Genomic DNA, 19,557 nt, shown 5'->3' with positions numbered 1-19,557 from the left:
TCCTGGAACTACAGCATGCCTGTAGTCCCAGCTATTTGGGAGGCTGAGGCGGGAGGATCATTTGAGCCCAGGAGGCTGAGGCTGCAGTGAGCCATGATTGTACCATTGAACTCCAGCCTGGGTGACAGAGAGAGGCCCTGTAACCTCCCCACGACTGCTCTCCACACCAAGCAGTCTCATCTGCCTCCTGTGCTGCTCATGTTTACTGAGTGCCTGTGTGGTGCCAGCCATGGGGACCATCAGCTGTAGTCCCAGGAGTGCTGTGTGGCATGATCTCGGCTCACTGCAACTCTGCCTCCTGGGTTCAAGCAATTCTCCTGCCTCAGCCTCCTGAGTAGCTGGGATTATAGATGCCCGCCACTACGCCCAGCTATTGTTTTGTACTTTTAGTCGAGATGGGGGTTTCACCATGTTGGCCAGATGGTCTCGAACTACATCACCATGCCTGGCTAATTTTTATTTAATCGCGGCAGCAGCCCTGGTGACAGACATGAAATCTCAGATTAGTTTATGCTCAAGTGATATGTCAGCAACTTATCTCCTCATTTCTGACAGAACTTGAAAACTTCAAAGTTGTATTTTTTACGAGAATAGTTTTAACAGCCTGCAGTTTTTCCTTTGTACTTAAAGCTGGCCCTGCTAGTGTTTTTAATATCTTTTCCCTACCAGCTAATCTCTTGCTGAAGAGTGGCGTAATATGGAAAATGCATTTGTGTCTGTGTGAGTCCTGGGTCCTGCTCTGGCAGTCACCAAATACTTTTTTTTTTTTTTTGTAAGAGAGTCTCACCCTGTCACCCAGGCTGGAGTGCCATGACACAATCATGGCTAACTGCGGTCTCAAACTTCTAGGCTCAAGTGATCCTCCTGCCTCAGTCTCCCAAGTAGCTAAGACTACAGGTGTGCAACGCCACACCAGGCTAATTTCTTTAAATTATTTTAGAGGTGGGGTCTTGCTATATTGCCTGGGCTGGTCTTGAACTCCTGACCTCAAGCAGTCCTCCCAGAGTGTTGGGATTACAGGCATGAGCCACTCACCTGGCCTCACCAAATAGTTTAAAGAAATTACTCTGTTGCACACTTGGAGTGATCTGCCGCCCCCTCCGGATGACAGGTCTTTTTCTCAGGGCACCAAGAGGGCCCCTCAGATCCTTCCCCCCCCCCCCCATTGGAAGCTCTGAGTCAGGAGCTGGAAGGAAGGTGATTTCTCTCTTCTCCTGGGCGTGACCAACCTTCCCTCTAGGTGCCAATGATTTCTCCCCAGCCCCAGGCCTGAGGCTGTCTCTTTGCCACTGGTCCTCGCAGGCCCTGGGGAAGTGAGCCAGACATTTGCTTCTCCTCAGATGTGTCAGCTGCTGACCTGTCCATCTGCCGTTCTGTGTTTGCAGTGGGAAGTCGCCAGAAGGGAGAGCACTCGGTGAGGGCAGCTGGCAAAGAGAAGTGCGTCTACTTCTTCTGGCAAGGCCGGCACTCCACAGTGAGTGAGAAGGGCACGTCGGCGCTGATGACGGTGGAGCTGGACGAGGAAAGGGGGGCCCAGGTGAGTCCTGGGGAGCTCTGCACCCCAGGGACTGAGAGGAGCGTCCTCTCCTGGGAGCCGATGGCGCTCGGCCTGGTCCCTCCCAACATGATTCTGATAATGGAAGACCATGTCACCCAAAGCACTTCAGTCCTGGTCTGGCTTCTGCAGATTTCAGGCTGTGCCTCCCATTTCTTTCTTCCTCCCACTTTTCGTAAGATGATCCCAGAGAAAATGTTGTATCTGCAAATAGGAAATCCACATGACAAGTGCAGATGGCCGATGGGTGACTTTGAAAGGTTTCCACCTAACCAGTCAAGGGACTGTGTGTAAAACAAAGAGATGCCATCATCCACTTCTCACAATGGTGCTGATTTTTTAAAGAACAGATCCAGGGCCAGCTGGCAAGCCCTCAGTAGGATGAGGATGCTGTGTTTTGGGTGAGAAGTGTAACTTGAGCAGCCATCCTGAAATTTCGTCACGAGAACCTTAAACTTTGATCAGTTGTTCCATGTACACGAATCTACCTGAAGGAAGCATCAGGTGAATGTAAGGACTGGGAATGACCATCACCTGTATTCACGGCAGCCTGAGTGGGTTTTCTGGAACAGGTCAGATTGGGTCACTCCCTTGCTGTCTGCCACACACACTGCAGTCTAAGTGGCTTCCCGGGGCTCCAGCACCTTCGTGGCGGGCCCCGGGCACCTCTCCAAGCTCCTCCTGCTCCTCTCCTCCACCCAGGCCACTCCAGCCTCTTCCTGTTCCACGGACCACCGCCTTCCACTCACCTCCTGCCTTATGCCTCATTCCACTATCTGGAAACTTCCCCTGCCTACTCCATACTGCCTCTACATACGTACCCCTGTGTACTGCCTCTTATGAGGCAGGTTTCTGTTCAAATGTTACCCACACCCTGCCCCCAACCCCCGCTCTATCCAGAGCCTTCTCATTCTCCCATCATTCTCAGTCCCTGCACTTGATCCCTTTATTTTCACAGCACTTCTCACCACCTAAAGCTACATGATCCCCCAGGAGCATGACAGACCGTGCAGCCCTGGCCTTACAACCCCATGGCCTTCTAACCCCAGGGCCTGCATCGTGCCTGGCAGGGACTGCTGCCCAGATCCGAGGCCTGAAAACATGTCTCTAACATTCAGATGATCTCTGCCTGGGTCTCGTCCACTCAGTACAGAGTACCAGCCATTAAGATTTAACTCTGGGATTCTTCGACAACAGGACAATGCCATGTGCAAACCTCTTTATTCTCCTGGATGAATGAGTAACAACAGCAGGGGGGAAGGCTGCAGAGACGTTCTTGCCAGAAATAGATCCACACTCACCCAGCCTTCCACTGTCCCAAGAACCAATCATGTTCCCTAAAAAATATTTTCTACTATGGACTATATTTTAGAAATGGTATTGGCAACAGTTGCATTTTAATTTATTCCTAATAATCATTTCAACTACCCCTTTATTTTTTTTTTAATTAATTAATAGATTTTTTTTTTTTTTTTTTTGTGAAATGGAGTCTCACTCTGTCGCCCAGGCTGGAGTGCAGTGGCGCGATATCGGCTCACTGCAAACTCCGCCTCCCGGGTTCACGCCATTCTCCTGCCTCAGCCTCCCGAGTAGCTGGGACTACAGGCACCCGCCACCATGCCTGGCTAATTTTTTTTTTTTTTTTTTTTTTTTTTTTTTTTTTTTTTTTTAGTAGAGACAGGATTTCACCGTATTAGCCAGGAAGGTCTCGATCTCCTGACCTCGTGATCTGCCCGCTTCAGCCTCCCAAAGTGCTGGGATTACAGGCGTGAGCCACCGCACCAGGCCCCCTTTATTTTTTTTTTGTAAAGACCGTGAATGAAAATGCTTTTATCATGCCTTCAAAATCAGCCTCAGAGTTTGAGTCTTAATCTCTCTCATTTGAGCATTTTACCTGTTACCAATCCAGTGGATGGAGAATCATTTTATTTGTATTTGTATTATTTTTTTGAGACAGGGCCTCACTCTATCACCCAGGCTGGAGTGCAGTGGCACCATCACCGCTCACTGCAGCCTTGACCTCCCAGGCTCCATCAGTCCTCCTTCCTCAGCCTCCTGGGTAGCTGGGACTTCAGGCATGCACCAGTACAGGTGTGAGCCATGATCCAACCCTGGAAAATCATTTTAGATATGAAATACTGCCAAGAAATGGCAATTGGTTATGCAAAATGGGCACTGAGATTGATAAATTAACTCACAGTGAGAAATGCTTCCCCTCAGTGCCCCCTGACTACCAGCTCCAGGAAACATTTCTTCTTTAAGTAACGGTGTCCTAGAGGGAGGTGACTCAACCCTAACATTATTCATGGTGCAGATAACACCCGAAGGAAAAGTCTTCTCTAACAGCAAGGGAGAGGCTGAGCGGACTGCTGGGGTGGCCGCAAACCATCTATTTTCCCTAGAATGATTACCAAGTCAGCGATGAGTCATTCTCATTGCTGAGAGCTATCTTGTTAAGAATGTGTTTATATCAGTCTTGTGACATCAATAACCACAGAATACCATTAAAATATCAGGAGTCATGTTTTAAAGGAATAGTCCTTGACAGCACAACATTAAGTAAAGAAAATGAGGGTGTACATCACTATAAAGCAAGGCTCCGATTTTGTTTAGGAAAAGAAGACCCTCCCTGAGTAACACCCTGAGAGGCGACCGCACACGGCAGCGTTCGCAGAGCTTCTCTTTAGGCCGTAGTGTTAGCACTGGCTTTTGTTTGCACATCTTGATATGTTTCAGATTCTTCATGAGAGGCATGTATTGTTTTTAGGACTTCGAAAACCCCACGCCCGTTACCTATTTACCTCTGTTTACATTGGAAGGTCCAAGTTCTCCAGGGAAAGGAGCCCCCCTGTTTCCTGCAGTGTTTCCAGGGGGGGATGGTGGTGCACTCCGGGAGGCGGGAAGAGGAAGAAGAAAATGTGCAAAGTAAGTCACTTTTACTGCTGGAATTCGACTTTGCCTTTCCCTCTCTTGGAAGGAATTTTTATAAGCTGGGGGCTGAAAGTGAGTCTGTCTTCATCTAGTTGTGGCTCTACCTCTGAAAGCCTCCTGAGGTTTGCCTGATAACTCAGCTCTATGGGTGTTTGTGACCCGCCTCTCTCTGGAGGATTTACTCGGGGATTCACTTTGCACCCAGGAGGCTGGAAGGTGGTCTCCCCTCCTCTGTCTGCTGTTTTTAGGAGGAAAGAAAAATCAGTGGTTCTTCTATTATAAATTATGAAAATTTTGTTGACAAGCACCCCCCCACAAAAAAAAATCTTAGCTCTAGAGCCTTTTAAAATGTGCCTGTTATAGAACTTGTTGTATAAATCTTGGAAACATGATTTTTCTACATTGTGAACTTCAGATCACCTGCTTCTAACTACATAAGAACCCACTTTTTGGGCTGGCAGGAAGACCTGATGCCTCAGTGCTTGGCAGGGCTCCCTGCGCAGTGCCTCAGTCCCTCTAGTCCCCTAAGTCCCTGGCTCTGGATGGAGGTGGCTGCCATGGGCGACACAGCGGGCACCAGGAAGGGCGGCGTTCGCTGCCACTTGCTCACGTCCTGACTCCTCCGCGCCGCTGGTGCCCCCTGCAGGTGAGTGGCGGCTGTACTGCGTGCGCGGAGAAGTGCCCGTGGAAGGGAATTTGCTGGAAGTGGCCTGTCACTGTAGCAGCCTGAGGTCCAGGACTTCCATGGTGGTGCTCAACGTCAACAAGGCCCTCATCTACCTGTGGCACGGATGCAAAGCCCAGGCCCACACGAAGGAGGTCGGAAGGACCGCCGCGAACAAGATCAAGGAACAGTGAGTGTTGTGTCTGCGACGAGGCCCCCACACACGGGGCTTCCCAGAGGGACGGGGCAGGCTCAGGGCTACCAAGACTCCCAGCAGATCCCAGGCTGCTGAAAGTGACTGCAGCAAGGGATGGCTGAGAACGTGGTCGGGGGCCTCTGACATTCCAAGCAGAGAGGACACACATCTCAGTCCGGACCTCCGACTTGGGGGCCGCTCTCGCCGTCTGAGGGTTTACCTGGCTGGGTGAGCTAATGCAGGTGAGGAACCAGGGAGTGACTCTCGCGAGCACTCTGGGTTCGTTTTTCATAGTTGCCATTCTGCTTTTGGATCAGAAGCCTGGGGGCCTTTGATATTTAAAGGGAGCACGTTTCAAATACCTGTTAGGGATTTTGAGTTTTCGTTTGCCAGAACAGCGGAGTGTTAAAAAGCTAAAGAAGAGGGTGGGAAACTGCCACCTGTGTCAGACGACAAGATGTCCCCCATTCTGGAGAGCAGCCCCTAATGGGGAGGGATCCGAATCTCCGGGCACTTCCCGGGTACAGCACTTCCGGGTTGGGTTTTCTTCCCCTCCCAGGCAGGCACCTGCCCTTGGCCACTTGCAAAGGCTCAGCACACTGTGAGACAGCACTGAGTGGGGACCTTGGGGAAGAGGGGAACCGGAAGGGCAGTGAAGGCCACAGCCCAGGGAGGACGCTGTGGTGGTCGGCCCCCCGCTAGGGTGGTCTGCCGCTGTGGCTCTGTGCTTTCAAGCCACACAGGCAAAATAAACATTGCAAGCTGCCAAAGAAGCCCAGTGTCACTCAGGCATTCAGGAGGTAACTGAGACCTGTGAGGACCTCAGTGAGTAAAAGTGAAGAGCTTCCTAGGGGCACAACATGCCACCAGAGTTTGATTTGGTGAGCCCCATTCTCTGGGTTCTGGAACAGGGCAGTGGCCAGGGCCCCTGTGTCCGCTCTGAAAACACACTACACAGAGAGGGCAGAGAAGAGAACAGAGCAGGTCACCTCTCCACAGGGAGGCAGATGTGAAACAAGATGTTTCATCTGAAAACACTACCTATGGGCTAGGGCACGGGGAGGGGTGAGAAATCACGTGCCTGAGGTGGCCCAAGACATTTGGGGCCCATCAGAGGGTTTACTTGGACCACTGAGGAAAAGAAAAACAACGAAGAGCTCATTCACATATTCACTCAGTAAACATTTACTGAGTACCCGATGGCGCCAAGCAATCTGGACTTGCAGGACTTATCCTATAAATCCTGGAAAAATGGTTTTTCTACATCATAAACTTTGGGCAACCTGCTTCTAACTCCAGAAGGACTGGAGTCAGGAACTGGGGACTTGGTGGTGAATAAGCCCGAGTCTCTGTCCTCATGAAGTTCATGTTCTAGCAGGAGAGAAAGACAAGAAATAGTCAGTATGTATTGTTCTATATAAAAATGTGTGTAATGTTCATGACACATTAGATGTGATTAAACATCCCTCCCTAGGGGCAAGTCAGCTTCCCCTCCTGCACCACACACACTCATAAACCGCAGAGCACTTTTCCATTCATGAGGAAGAATTCCTTTTCCTTAGAAAGTAGAAGAGACAGTGAACTGATCTCCAGGTTTAGTTTTGAATAATTTTATGTCTGTACCCCATATATATATGTACTTACTATTAGTATATACCCACAAATATTAAAATTTTAAATTTTAAAAAAGCAGACAATAACAAGTATCGGCAAGGATGTCAAAATTGGACCCCTTACACATTACTGGGGAGGTTTAAAACAGTACAGCCACCTTGGAAAACAGTCTAGCAATTTCTCAGAAGATGTAACCATACAGTTACCATATGACCAGCAACTCTACTAGATATCTACCCAAGAGAAATGAAAACACTTGTATGGGAAGGTTTATAGCAATGTTAGTCATAGTGGTCAAAAAGTGAAAATAACCCAAATATCTACCAACACATTAATGGATGAAAAAAATGTGGCAAAGCCATACACTGGAATATTATGCTGCCATAAAAAAGAATTCAGTACTGATGCATACTACAGCATGGATGAACCTTAAAAACATCACATTAAGTTAAAACACTCAGTCACAAAAGAACATATATAATTCCATCTGTATGAAATGCCCAGAATAGGCAAGTCCATAAATACAGAAGTAGATTAGTGGCTTCTGAGGACTAAGGATGGGGGAAATGCAGTGACTGCTAACGGGTACAGGGCTTCCTTTTCCAGGAGATGAAAACATTCTGAAATTAGTGATGACAGTTGCACAGCTCTGTGAATATACTAAAATCTGTACACATAAAAAGAGTGAATTTTATGACATGTGAATTATATCTCAATAAAGCTATTATAAAGCTGTTATCATAATAGTAATAATAATTTTGGGTCGCCAGCGCTCTCCAGACTTATAAAGAACTCTTGGACTTTCTCCCTTGCAGATGCCCTCTGGAAGCAGGACTGCACAGTAGCAGCAAAGTCACAATACACGAGTGTGATGAAGGCTCCGAGCCACTCGGATTCTGGGACGCCTTGGGAAGGAGAGACAGGAAAGCCTACGATTGCATGCTTCAAGGTAATGTGGCTTCCGCAGCCTGCGATCTGGCTTTTTGGTTTGTTTATTTTTGGAAACGAGAGTCTTGCTCTGTTACCCAGACTGGAGTATAGTGGTGCGATCACAGCTCACTGCAGCTTCGACTTCCTGGGCTCAAGTGATCAGCCTGCCTCAGCCTCCCAAAATGCTGGGATTGCAGGCTTGAGCCACTGTGCCCCATTCATGTTTTATCTTAATTCTTCAGTCTGTCTGAAATCTAGTGTGATGAGTATTATGTCCAGCTGATTGAACAGTATTTTTCTTCCCGGGGGTGAGTTTAACTTGGACACCAAGACTTCAAATTCCCCCTGGCGAATCAGCTCCCAAGGCTTCCTGGGGACCAAGCCATCTTCCAGGGTCTTAGGGACTCAGGGCACCATTTTCTTTCTTTCCTCATAGCTGCCACCTGAGAAACAGCAGTCCTCTGGGTGTTGGAGTGGGACCTGGGGAAGGAAGCCAACCTCTTACCCCCTTTCCAGAGCCCTTCAGTCATTAACCTGCTTGGAAATACAAAGGCCGTGTCTGTATAGAATAGGCACTCCCGTTCACTGGGGTGAGGTTAGGGGTGTATATGGGCGCTTTCCCAGCTCTTCTCAAAATACAGATGAACATAAGAAGGAAAGTGAACTTTTGTGAAGCAGTTCCAACAAACCAGACACCAGCCAACACCTTACATATAGTAACTCCGTTAGTACAACCCAACACTGCCATTTTTACAGATGAGGAAACTGAGGCATACAGAAGTTAATCAGGTTGCCCAAGGCTGGGCAGCAATGGAGTATCCTCGTAACTGCTTCATAATACTCTGCCCCTCAATGTTTATTAACTTTTATATAGCTTTTTAAACATAATGCCTAGAAGATGTTTGAAATTATGGAGCAGTTAAAAAAAGAAATGAAGTCACTTATAATCACATTTCTCAGATGTAACAGAATTCGTATTTCTCTATCCTATAATATAATATCTATTTTTAAAAATAATATGTGGACCTACTGTTTTGTAACCTGCTTTTTTCCTTTATTATGAATAATTTCCCAAGTTATTAAAATTTAGATATGTAATGGCTGTGAGATATTCTATTATTCTGTGAACATATGCCACTGTCTACCTGGCAGTCTCTGGCAGCTGGGGAGTTGAGTTGTTTCTTGTTTCTGATTTTTCTCCCTTATATAATAATGCAGTTGGAATACTTTTTAAAATAATACTATACATTCATTCCTAATTGAGAGGAATTCCTAGATGTGGAACTGCCGTGCTCATTATGAAAGTCTGATCGCATGTATCAGCTCAGGCCAAGTTTTATTCTCACTCACAATATACAAAAGCGTTCATTTCTCAACACAATCATAAATTCAGCATATTATCTTTTTCCTCTTTGCCAAAAATTGATGAAAGGAGACAGATAGCTAAGCATTGTTTTGTTTTACTTGGAAGTACATATATATTTATATACATGTATAATGTATATAAAATACAATATATGTATATTTATGTTATATAACATATGCATATTTGTGTTACATATGTGTATGTGATATACACATACATATATCTGTGTGTATATATATGCATATGTATCTATATATATTTTTTAGCCATTTTAATTTCTACTTGGGTGAGTGTTCTATTTGTGTCTTCTGTACATTTTATTATTTTTTCCTTATGTATGTCCCTTCATGTATTAAGGATATTAACTAGTTGCTGTATTACAAATATTTCCCATTTGTTACTTGGCTTTTCTTTTCTTTTTAATTTTGCACTGTTGTTTTCCATTTTTATATAATTAATGCATTATTTTTCCTTTTGATTCATTCTTTTACTATTGCAATTGCTAAAAGGCCTTCTCCACCTTGAAGCTCAGATAAATCCTACCTATGTTTCCACAGTGCTTTGAATTATTTCATATTTTACATTCATTCTTCATCTGGAATTTACTTGGATGCACATGATATCTTCAGCTTTATTCTCTTTTCTTTCAAAGATCCTGGAAGTTTTAACTTCGCACCCCGCCTGTTCATCCTCAGCAGCTCCTCTGGGGATTTCGCGGCCACGGAGTTTGTGTACCCTGCCCGAGCCCCTTCTGTGGTCAGTTCCATGCCCTTCCTGCAGGAAGATCTGTACAGTGCGCCCCAGCCAGGTAAGGCCTGCAGAGGGCAGCTGTGCTGAGCATTAGAAGGCACATCTTCCAGAAAGCCTTTTGATTTTACGCTGGTATTTATTAAGCAGCTTCTGTTTGCCAAGCACACTCCCAGAACACCCAGAACATGTGCTTACACTCATTTCATCCTCACCCCTACACCAAAAGGAAGGAGGGTGAAATCAGCCACACTTTATAGCATAAGGAACGAGACTCAGTCGCTTAACCCACCCAAAGACATCAGCTAAGAACAGGTTGAGTACCACAGTGGCAGACCTGGCGTCTCTGCTTTTCTCCCAGCCTTCCTCTCAGTCTTGTTGCTGCATGGTCACCAGTCAACTACCATTGCTCCAGCCATCATGTTTGCATTCAAGATAGAAAGAGAAAGAATGGGGGGAGGAAAAAAGGCCACTTAATAGCCACATCAGATAAAGCACCTGTTTTCCCAGAAGCCCCAAGCAGACTTCTGCTTACATCCCATTGGCCAGAGCCTGTCACATGGCCAGCCCCAGCTGCAAGGGAGCCTGGGGAACAAATGGCAGAGGAGAAGGGTGTTGGGGTATTGGCTAAGTTAGCCAGGGAACAGGGTCTGCCATACCAAGGCTCCACAGCAGAGCCAAGACTCCAGCCCAGGTCTTCTGATCCCAAGGTGAGGGCTCTGTGCCCTCATTCTGGTTGGGAAGTCACAAGAGACTGGGCTTGACAGCTCCTCCCGCCTGCCCTCCAATGAAGCCAAGGTCAGCTGCCTCTCAGTTTGTGTTTGTTGCTTCTCACGTTACAAGAGCTTGGAGCTGCAGCCAGGGACCTCACCTTGCACTGAGAGCCCAGGGCACCACTGGAAGTTTGACCAGTGCACATGTCATGCTTGGAAAATCTTAGCCATCAGAAAGAGAGGCTGTGCCCACGCCCTTCATCCTGGGGCTCAGGGCAGGTTATCAACCTCCACTGGGCTTTTAAAGTGTGGCTTTCACAGAATCCTGAAACGCGTGCCAGGAAAGGACACACGGTGAGCCGACCAGCAACAGTGAGAGGCGTTTTGCCCCGTGGAGTAAGAGTCAGGCTGACAATTTGAGGAGGAGAAAAAGTGAGGAGGAAAAGGCAGTAGAACAATTTTGATTTTTATTTCATTGTATATTTTTTAGAGGCAGGGTCTCACTCTGTCATCCAGGCTGGAGTGCAGTGGTGCAATCATGGCTCACTGCAGCCTCGCTCCTGGGCTCAAGCGATCCTCCCTCCTTAGCTTCCTGAGTAGCTGAGACTACATGCATGCACCACCATACCTGGCTAATTTTTTTTTTCTTTTTGTAGAGAGAGGGTCTCATCATGTTGCCCAGGCTGGTCTTCAACCTCTGGGCTCAAGCAATCCTTCCTCCTCAGCCTCCCAAAGCACTGGGATTACCAGCATGAGCCACCACTCCTGGCCACAGTTTTGATGTTTAAAGCCCATTTCTCTGTAAGAGAACCATGAGCTCACCTCACTGCTCGCGCAGGGCAGGAACGCCACTGACCTGTCTGCCGTGAGATGTATGCTCCAGTGTTGATTGTGCTCTTTGGAGATACATGGTGCTAACAGCCCCTTGAGTGGCACATGCATTATCCCTCCCACTCTTAGCACAGTCCTGCCAGTATCCAGAAGGGCCAGGGGCTTGAGCTGGGGCAAAGGGAGGACCTGGAGGACGAGGAATGAAAGAGACTAACTCCTTGACGCCACCTCTCTCTGCCTAGAGGCTTCTCCCAGTTGACCTTTCAAAGGGCTGGGGTGTCCTGGGTTTCTGTTTGCCCCTTTGCCCCTGGTTTGACGGCCAAGGGGGTTTCCCCCTGTGACACACCAGCGGGGAGGAACAGCATCCACTAGGTTTGGGGAGGAGTGAACTGGAAGTGTCCGTGAAAGAGCTTCTGACGGTCGGGGTCTGTCCCTGCCCTCACAGCGCTTTTCCTTGTTGACAATCACCACGAGGTGTACCTCTGGCAAGGCTGGTGGCCCATTGAGAACAAGATCACTGGTTCTGCCCGCATCCGCTGGGCCTCCGACCGGAAGAGCGCGATGGAGACTGTGCTCCAGTACTGCAAAGGTGAGGCTCCCTCTAATGCGCCTGCAGCACGGAACAGATGGGGAAGCCCCTCAGGCACGCCCAGCCAGGAGACCCCCTTCCCTTTCTGCGTGTGAAAGCCAGCATCCATAAAGCCTGGCAGGCGGTGATGAAACCCATTTTTTCCACTTTAACTTTCTGAGATGTATTAATTTTTAGATTAGCGCATTCTCAGCTGCCAGCTTGAAGAATAACTAGTTTTTCTGCCTGATATTATGAGGCTAACTTGTTACCCTCAAGGATAAAGGCTGTATTGTGGAACGCCCCGGGCAGATTAAAACCCCGCTGTACTCGGGCTTGGTCATGCTGAGAGACAAGTTGGCCTCTGCCATTTACATTATCTGCAGGCACTACCATGCTGTTGGAGAATGGAGGTCTCCCCCAAGCAGTGAATGGCCATTGCCAACTTTTTTATTATTCATTATTATTTTTAGTATTATATCCAAAGAGAAATACCCATAGTAAGTTCGTGGTTCTTTACTATATACATGAAATTTCTAGTCTTTTATATAAAATGAAAATGCCAGTGATTAATATCTTATTTAATTTTTACGGTTTCATTGATACAACTAGTTTAATGTCACTGAGTATGTGCAATTGATTCTCTTCCTGAAAAACTCTTTAGCAATAAGTAACATATGAAACCTTCCACCCAATGTTATAGTGAATGTGGATGTATAAGATGCTGTCGTTCGCTGTCAGTCATATTGGAGTTAATCCCGTGGTAGGAAGGCAGAGGGAAGCCGCTACAGTGAATTCAGGAGGAAGAAAATGCTCCACCCAGAAGCTGCAGACAGAGGAGCTCTCCCTTCCAGGAATACAGAGCGTTTTATTAGGTTCAAGAAGTATAGACTCAGGTTGATTATAGGTCACTATTGTAGTCACAGGCATGAAACTAACATCTTACATAAACATTATCCATGTGTTGTTATGAACTACTCGTAACTTGCATTTTAAGCATGAAGTCATGAGTTCTGACAAAGAAAAAAAGATTTCAAGGGAAATCAGTGAAAGACAAGGTCTCTCTTGGGTCTACTGACGTTTTGTTCCGTGTAACTACAGGGAAAAATCTCAAGAAGCCACCCCCCAAGTCTTACCTTATCCATGCTGGCCTGGAGCCCCTGACATTCACAAATATGTTTCCCAGCTGGGAGCACAGAGAGGACGTTGCTGAGATCACAGAGATGGTGAGCACACTTTCCTGCCCTGTGAAGGTGGCTCCTGCGCCTTTTGGATTGTGGGTTGACTTTACTTTGGGGAGAACATCCAGTTGCACTGTCAAAGTGGGAAAATATTTTTCCTTTTGTAACATCTTAACAAGTCAACATAGAATTTGCTTAGGAAGAAGAGAAGTCTAATGGAAAATCAATTAACTATTGTAGTAATTTTTTACACATGATACCTAAATTTTAAAAACTTAAAAGCAAAGGTGAGTTTAATCATGCTGACTATCTATGTATGTAAAAGCCGCGAACTCTTCATTCTGTTTGCCAATAATCTGTTGCTTGGCATCGCTTGTCTCTCAGTGTCCATGTGACGCACAATCAAACCCTCATGTTTCAGACGTTAACCTTGTTTAGAGGAGACACAAACGAAATCTGATGAATTAATGTGTTCAGATAACTGAATGAATGGATGTACTGTGACTTACTTATGATAAGGTATCACTCAACATCTCATTAATATTGTCTTTTATGAGACCACCTGGGATTTCCACATGAGCCATTTATCATAACTTCTGTCTACCAAAATATATTATTATCTAGAATGTTTTCTTTTCCACCACACAGGAAAGAATTTTACTATAGCTATGTTGAATTTCTTATTTATGAGCTATTAACATTGCTAGCAATAGGAAATCCAAGGATTTGTTTTGATTTGGTGAGAGATAGGTTTTTTTTTAACCATTTTGATTTTTTTTTACCATGTGGAGAGCTGCTTCGCTTGGGGAAATGACCCAAGTGTATTTTATAGGAAATTCGAGTAATTTCAAACAGAGTCTACTTCTGCGTAGCAATGGAGAGGGCCTGTTGGGTAGTACAGACGTCACTGCTCACCCTAACCTGTCTCCCTGGAGCCAAATGGACTTGATGTACACAGGGAAGGGGCTGACTACGGCCTGGTCTCAGCCACTGCTGGCTTTTTGATACTGTCGGAGAGGCCTGATGGTTGGTTTCCTGAGAAAGGAACTCAGATAAGACAAATATAACTTTCTCGAATTTCAAGACTAGGAGAGTTAATTTTGAGGTTTATTCCAAATAAACCAGCAAGTTATACAAATAATTAACATTCCCCAAGTGCTCACTCTGCACTAGGCACATCTCCAAGCACTTTACACTGATTTTCTCATTTATCAGAACAATCCATCAAGATCTATCTTACTGTTATCCCCATTTTACTGGTGTGGGAGCAGAGGCACAAAAGCACGAAGTCACTTGGCCAAAGTGACTTCAGTGAGTGGAGGAGTCAGTACTCAGATGCAGGCAAAATCATCCAAAACCCACCTCTTCTTTTTTTAGAGAAAGGATCTTGCTTTGTCACCCAGGCTGCAGTGTGGTGACTCAATCATGGCTCACACAAACCTTGAACGCTTGAGTTCAAACGACCCTTCCACTTCAGCCCCCCAAGTAGGTAGAACTACAGGTGCACACCTCCATGCCTAGCCTATTTTTATATTATTTATAGAGACAGGGTCTCATCATATTGCCCAAGCTGGTCTCCAACTCCTGGGTTCAAGGAATCTTCCCACCTCAGCCTCCTAAAGTGTTGACATTACAGGCACAAGCCACTGCACCCAGCCCAAAACCCACCTCTTGACCACCAGTCTGCCCCATGTATTTCTAATATGAGCAGCAGTTCTTAGTCATGCATTCCCATCATCCACCCACCCAAAAGGAGAGCAGCCAATCTGGGGTCCCAAGTTTAATGGAGGACAAGAATTTACCCAGAATAGTTTGTTCATATTAAATTCACACAGTGGTTAAAAAAAAAAAAAAAAAAAGGTTCTGCTCCAGAATATTCTAGATGCATTTTCTGACCTTTTTCTATTTCAGATTAAGAAATGGAGCTGGGGGAGGGAAGAGGGATGTGATTTCTTTTCAGGTTATTTTTTAACATTTTTAAACAAATTCCATTATTTGGAGGCTTCTGATGTTTAGACTTCAAATCTACTAGTCTTGGTCTATAATTCACTCATGGGAAAGTCCCTAAACATTTTTCCGGAGACAGTTCTGAAACAGGGTTTGTTTGAAACTCTGTGACAAGGTGAGAAAACATCTAAAAGTCAAAGAAAGACTCCGTCTCTCCAAAAAAGTTTTTAAAATATATTAGGTGGGCGTGGTGGCACATGCCAATAGTCCCAGCTACTCCAGAGGCTTGAGGTGGGAAGACTGTTTGAGTCCAGGAGGTTAAGGCTGCAGTGAGCTATGATCGAGCCACTGCCCTCCAGCCTGGGTGACAGTGAGACACTCTCTCTAAAAAATAACAAAATTTGAGGTCAAGTGTGGTGGTTCACACCTGTAATCCCAGCAGGAGGATCGCTTGAGGCCAGAAGTTTGAGACCAGCCTAAGCAATATAGCAAGACCCAGTTCTCTACTAAAAAAAAAAAAAGAAAACAAAAGAAAAAGGAAAAATAAATTAGCCAGACGTGGTGATGCACACCCATAGTCCCAGCTACTCAGGAGGCTGAGGCAGGAGGATCACTTGAGCCCAGAAACTGGAGGCTGCAGTGAGCAATGATTGCACCACTGCACTCCAGCCTGAGTAGCAGAGTGAGACCTTGTCTCAAAAAATATCATTTTTTAATTTAAAATTTAAAAATTTAAAAAATTAAGAGTCTGGACAACTGCAGGGCTTTGGGCAATCCCTTATCTTTCAGAGCCGTTTCCTCCTCAGTGATATGGAGCCATGCGTCCTCAGGCTGTGTGCAGATGGTACAGGGCTTTGTTTGCAAGCACTTAATGAAACAAGTTCAAATGTAGGACACAAGCTCTCCTCTCTGCCCCCTTCTCTTCTCTAGGACACAGAAGTTTCCAATCAGATCACCCTCGTGGAAGACGTCTTAGCCAAGCTCTGTAAAACCATTTACCCGCTGGCCGACCTCCTGGCCAGGCCACTCCCGGAGGGGGTCGATCCTCTGAAGCTTGAGATCTATCTCACCGATGAAGACTTCGAGGTAAGCGGTTCTTCCGGTGGGGTGGGGATGGGAGTAAAACAACACACACACGCCCGGCTCTTTTCACTGAGCCGCAGGGTGCTTCTCCCAATGTTTCCAGTTTGCACTAGACATGACACGGGACGAATACAACACCCTACCCGCCTGGAAGCAGGTGAACCTGAAGAAAGCAAAAGGCCTGTTCTGAGTGGGGAGACGCCAGAGGAACCTCGTGGTCACGTCCAATACCATCGCACCAGGGAAATGGATATATATTTTTGGACTGGTGTTTTCCACAAAGTATCTTTCAATCAGAGTTTTCAGAACCCGATATTGTTGAAGATACTATTTGTCCGGGAGTTGTGTATTTTGTAAATGCTCAAGGGAACTGTTTGGAAACTTCTTTCCACCATTCAGCAGGTTATCAGAATTAATAAAAGTATCTATTATGTGCACTTAAGCCGCAGCTGCTATAGATAGCACTGCCTTCTTGTTCCAGCTAGGCAATGCCTTTTTTTTTTTTTTTTTTTGAAGCAGTTCTCTTTATAAAGTGTTATTTTGATAGTTTGTGGATTCTAAAATATATATATATTTATATAAACACCATATAAGTCAAATATGTATTTAACAAAGCAATATGTATTCATTCACTTTCAAGATTTGTTTTGGTGTCAAAATAATATGAAAAGGTAGATGGAGTTGCTTCTGTTGAATTAGCTCTGCCACCAATACGTATCTTCATACACGTTTGGAAACGTTTCCTGCAGCATTAGGTATGACTTGTTCTGAGTACTGCTTCCGGTGCTAAAATGAACAAAGAACTTGTACTTAATGGCATGGACTCTGGAGAATCTATGCGAATCAACCTTTCTACCTTAATATCTCCCCCAAAATGTATAGTGCCTTGTTTTTATGTACAGTTTCTATACAGAACAGTTTGCTCTGCATTTTTGATGATGGTTTGGAACATTACCTACAATTTTACTCTCAAATAGTCAAAATAAAAACATCTCAATTTCTAATACCTGTTGTAAACAGTACACATGTCATTTTGTGATATAGGACTCCCAAATAAAAGCATCAGAATAAACACAACAATGAACTGATTGGTTCACATTGAATTCCAAGCATGTTCCTTTTTGGAATTTTTTTTTTTAAATATTAACATAGCACCAGTATTTTGTCATTAAGTATAAATGACTATACATTTGAATTTAGGGCAAGATTTTATACAAAGTCATAAGATTAAATACAGAGTTATTTGCCCCATAAAATTAGCACTCAGTACTATATTGAAGACATACTTTAGCAAATCATCATTCAGCAGAAGTTCTTTATCCCACAACTCTATCTACAATTTCAATTTTAGGATCTCAATGCCTTTAAAAAAAATTTTATTAGCCAGGCGAAGTGGCCCACACCTGTAATCCCGGCACTTTGGGAGGCTGAGGCGGGCGGATCACCTGAGATCAGGAGTTCAAGAGCAGCCTGGCCAACATGTTGAAACTCAGTCTCTACTAAAAATACAAAACTTAGTCGGGCAAAACTTAGTCGGGCATGGTGGCACATGCCTGTAATCCCAGCTACTCAACAGGCTGAAGCAGGAGAATCGTTTGAAACCGGGAGGCAGAGGTTGCAGTGAACCAAGATCATGTCATTGCACTACAGCTTGGGTGACAAGAGAGGGACTTCGTCTCAAAAAAAAAAAAAAAAAAAATTGTATGGATAAGACATCTAGAAAACTTAAAAATCAATTAGAAAACTCCTCACAAGCTCCTATGTTCTTAAATCCATGGTTTTGTGAACATATTCTACAGATCTACTCTGAATTTTCAAAGCCCTTCCCCACTCCGTTGGTCTAATTTAACACATCCAATCACAGCACATTTGCCTGAAAGTTCAGGACTTAAGGGCGCCATCCTGGGACTGCACCAGCGTAGAAACCTATAACCTGCTCCTGGTCTCACCATTTTATGATTTTTATGATATTGGGTCATCACTGAACTTTTCTACCTCGATTTCCTTTAAAAGGAGACACTCCTAGCTATCCTGCCTGCATCACAAGATTCTGAGCAAGGAACTGGTAGAGCTGTTTGAAAATTGCCAAGTGCTAGATACCTGCCAGTATTAAGATTATTGTGATGGTAGTTAAAATGGGAAAGCAGGGGGGTTAAGTTAGGGAGTGTTGTCACGCACCTGGAAATGATGGATTAAACCAAAACAAGGAAAGGAAAAAGAAGAGAGAGAGGTTCAAAGTCTATGTCCCATAGATAGCACACAAAGAGGTGTGGAGAAAGGTTCCTAGAGTCACCAGGGCAACCTGAGGGTCAGAAAGAGGCAGGATTACAACCTCTGCAGTAGGTTCCAGAAATCACCTGGATCCTTAGATACCCAGGAAGGAGGTTGAGTTGCTACAGGAACTTCTAGTGGAGAGCTGCAGTAATGAATAAATAAGACAGGTGTCCTCATTAATATTCATTAACATCAGATTTTTCCAAAGTCCTTTAAAATTGTCTACTTGTATTAAACATTGGCAGCCAGGTGTGGTGGCTCATGTCTGTAATCCCAGCACTTTGGGAGGCCAAGGCAGGTGGATCACTTGAGGTCAGGAGTTTGAGACCAGCCTGACCAACATGGCAAAAACCCTATCTCTATTAAAAATACAAAAATTAGCTGGATGTGGTGGCGCACGCCTGTAGTCCAAGCTACTTGGGAGGCTGAGGCACGGGAATCACTTGAGCCAGGGAGGCGGATGTTGCAATGAGCTGAGATCACACCACTGCACTCCAGCCTGGGCGATACAGTGAGACTGTCTCAAAAAAAATAAAAATAATTGTCCCCCACAAAATGTGCTGTCCGTCTGCTTCTTGCCTCTTCTTGGTGAATAAGACACCCCAGCTTGTAGTGCCAGTTTACTTTTTGCCTCTTTTCCTCTGAATTGTTTCCTGCATCTCTTTCCTGCTTATAGACCCAGATCCTATTTTCTATGTTTTTTTTCTGATCCTTTTCCTTCCATAACTGCAACCTTTGACCTTTGTGCACTGGGAAGCTGAAACATGCGAATTGCTAAACCTCAAAGTCTCAGCCCTTGAATTGACACTGGTGCCTGGGGCTTTTCTCCACAGTCCTCCAAACTCAAACCCCTGCTCTCACTACATGCAGCTGGGGCAGGGAAGTGGGATGTCCTTCATTTGCTGCCCTTGAACGAAGGGACTCATGAGAGGGGTGGGTGTTTGGGTTGAGATGGAT

General features: G+C 45.3%; 1 protein-coding gene across 7 annotated transcripts in view; it reads left to right on the top strand.

The window, feature by feature from the left end:
• Positions 1 to 17,406, top strand: part of SVIL (supervillin) — a 182,247-nt gene extending 164,841 nt beyond the window's left edge. For all 7 annotated transcript variants that reach the window (XM_073018833.1, XM_073018832.1, XM_073018834.1 and 4 more), the window contains 9 exons: positions 1,386 to 1,537; positions 4,375 to 4,480; positions 5,133 to 5,340; positions 7,776 to 7,909; positions 9,909 to 10,064; positions 11,993 to 12,136; positions 13,217 to 13,341; positions 16,174 to 16,329; positions 16,430 to 17,406. In XM_073018833.1, the coding sequence (XP_072874934.1) occupies positions 1,386 to 1,537; positions 4,375 to 4,480; positions 5,133 to 5,340; positions 7,776 to 7,909; positions 9,909 to 10,064; positions 11,993 to 12,136; positions 13,217 to 13,341; positions 16,174 to 16,329; positions 16,430 to 16,516 (1,268 nt within the window). In that variant the 3' untranslated portion in view covers positions 16,517 to 17,406. The remainder of the gene's footprint in view (positions 1 to 1,385; positions 1,538 to 4,374; positions 4,481 to 5,132; positions 5,341 to 7,775; positions 7,910 to 9,908; positions 10,065 to 11,992; positions 12,137 to 13,216; positions 13,342 to 16,173; positions 16,330 to 16,429) is intronic.
• Positions 17,407 to 19,557: the final 2,151 nt, after the last annotated feature.

This window comes from Chlorocebus sabaeus, chromosome 9 (assembly GCF_047675955.1).
Source record: "Chlorocebus sabaeus isolate Y175 chromosome 9, mChlSab1.0.hap1, whole genome shotgun sequence".
Classification (NCBI taxonomy): domain Eukaryota; kingdom Metazoa; phylum Chordata; class Mammalia; order Primates; family Cercopithecidae; genus Chlorocebus; species Chlorocebus sabaeus.
Note: the sequence above shows the minus strand (reverse complement) of the source record. Positions and strands in the feature narration are given on the sequence as shown.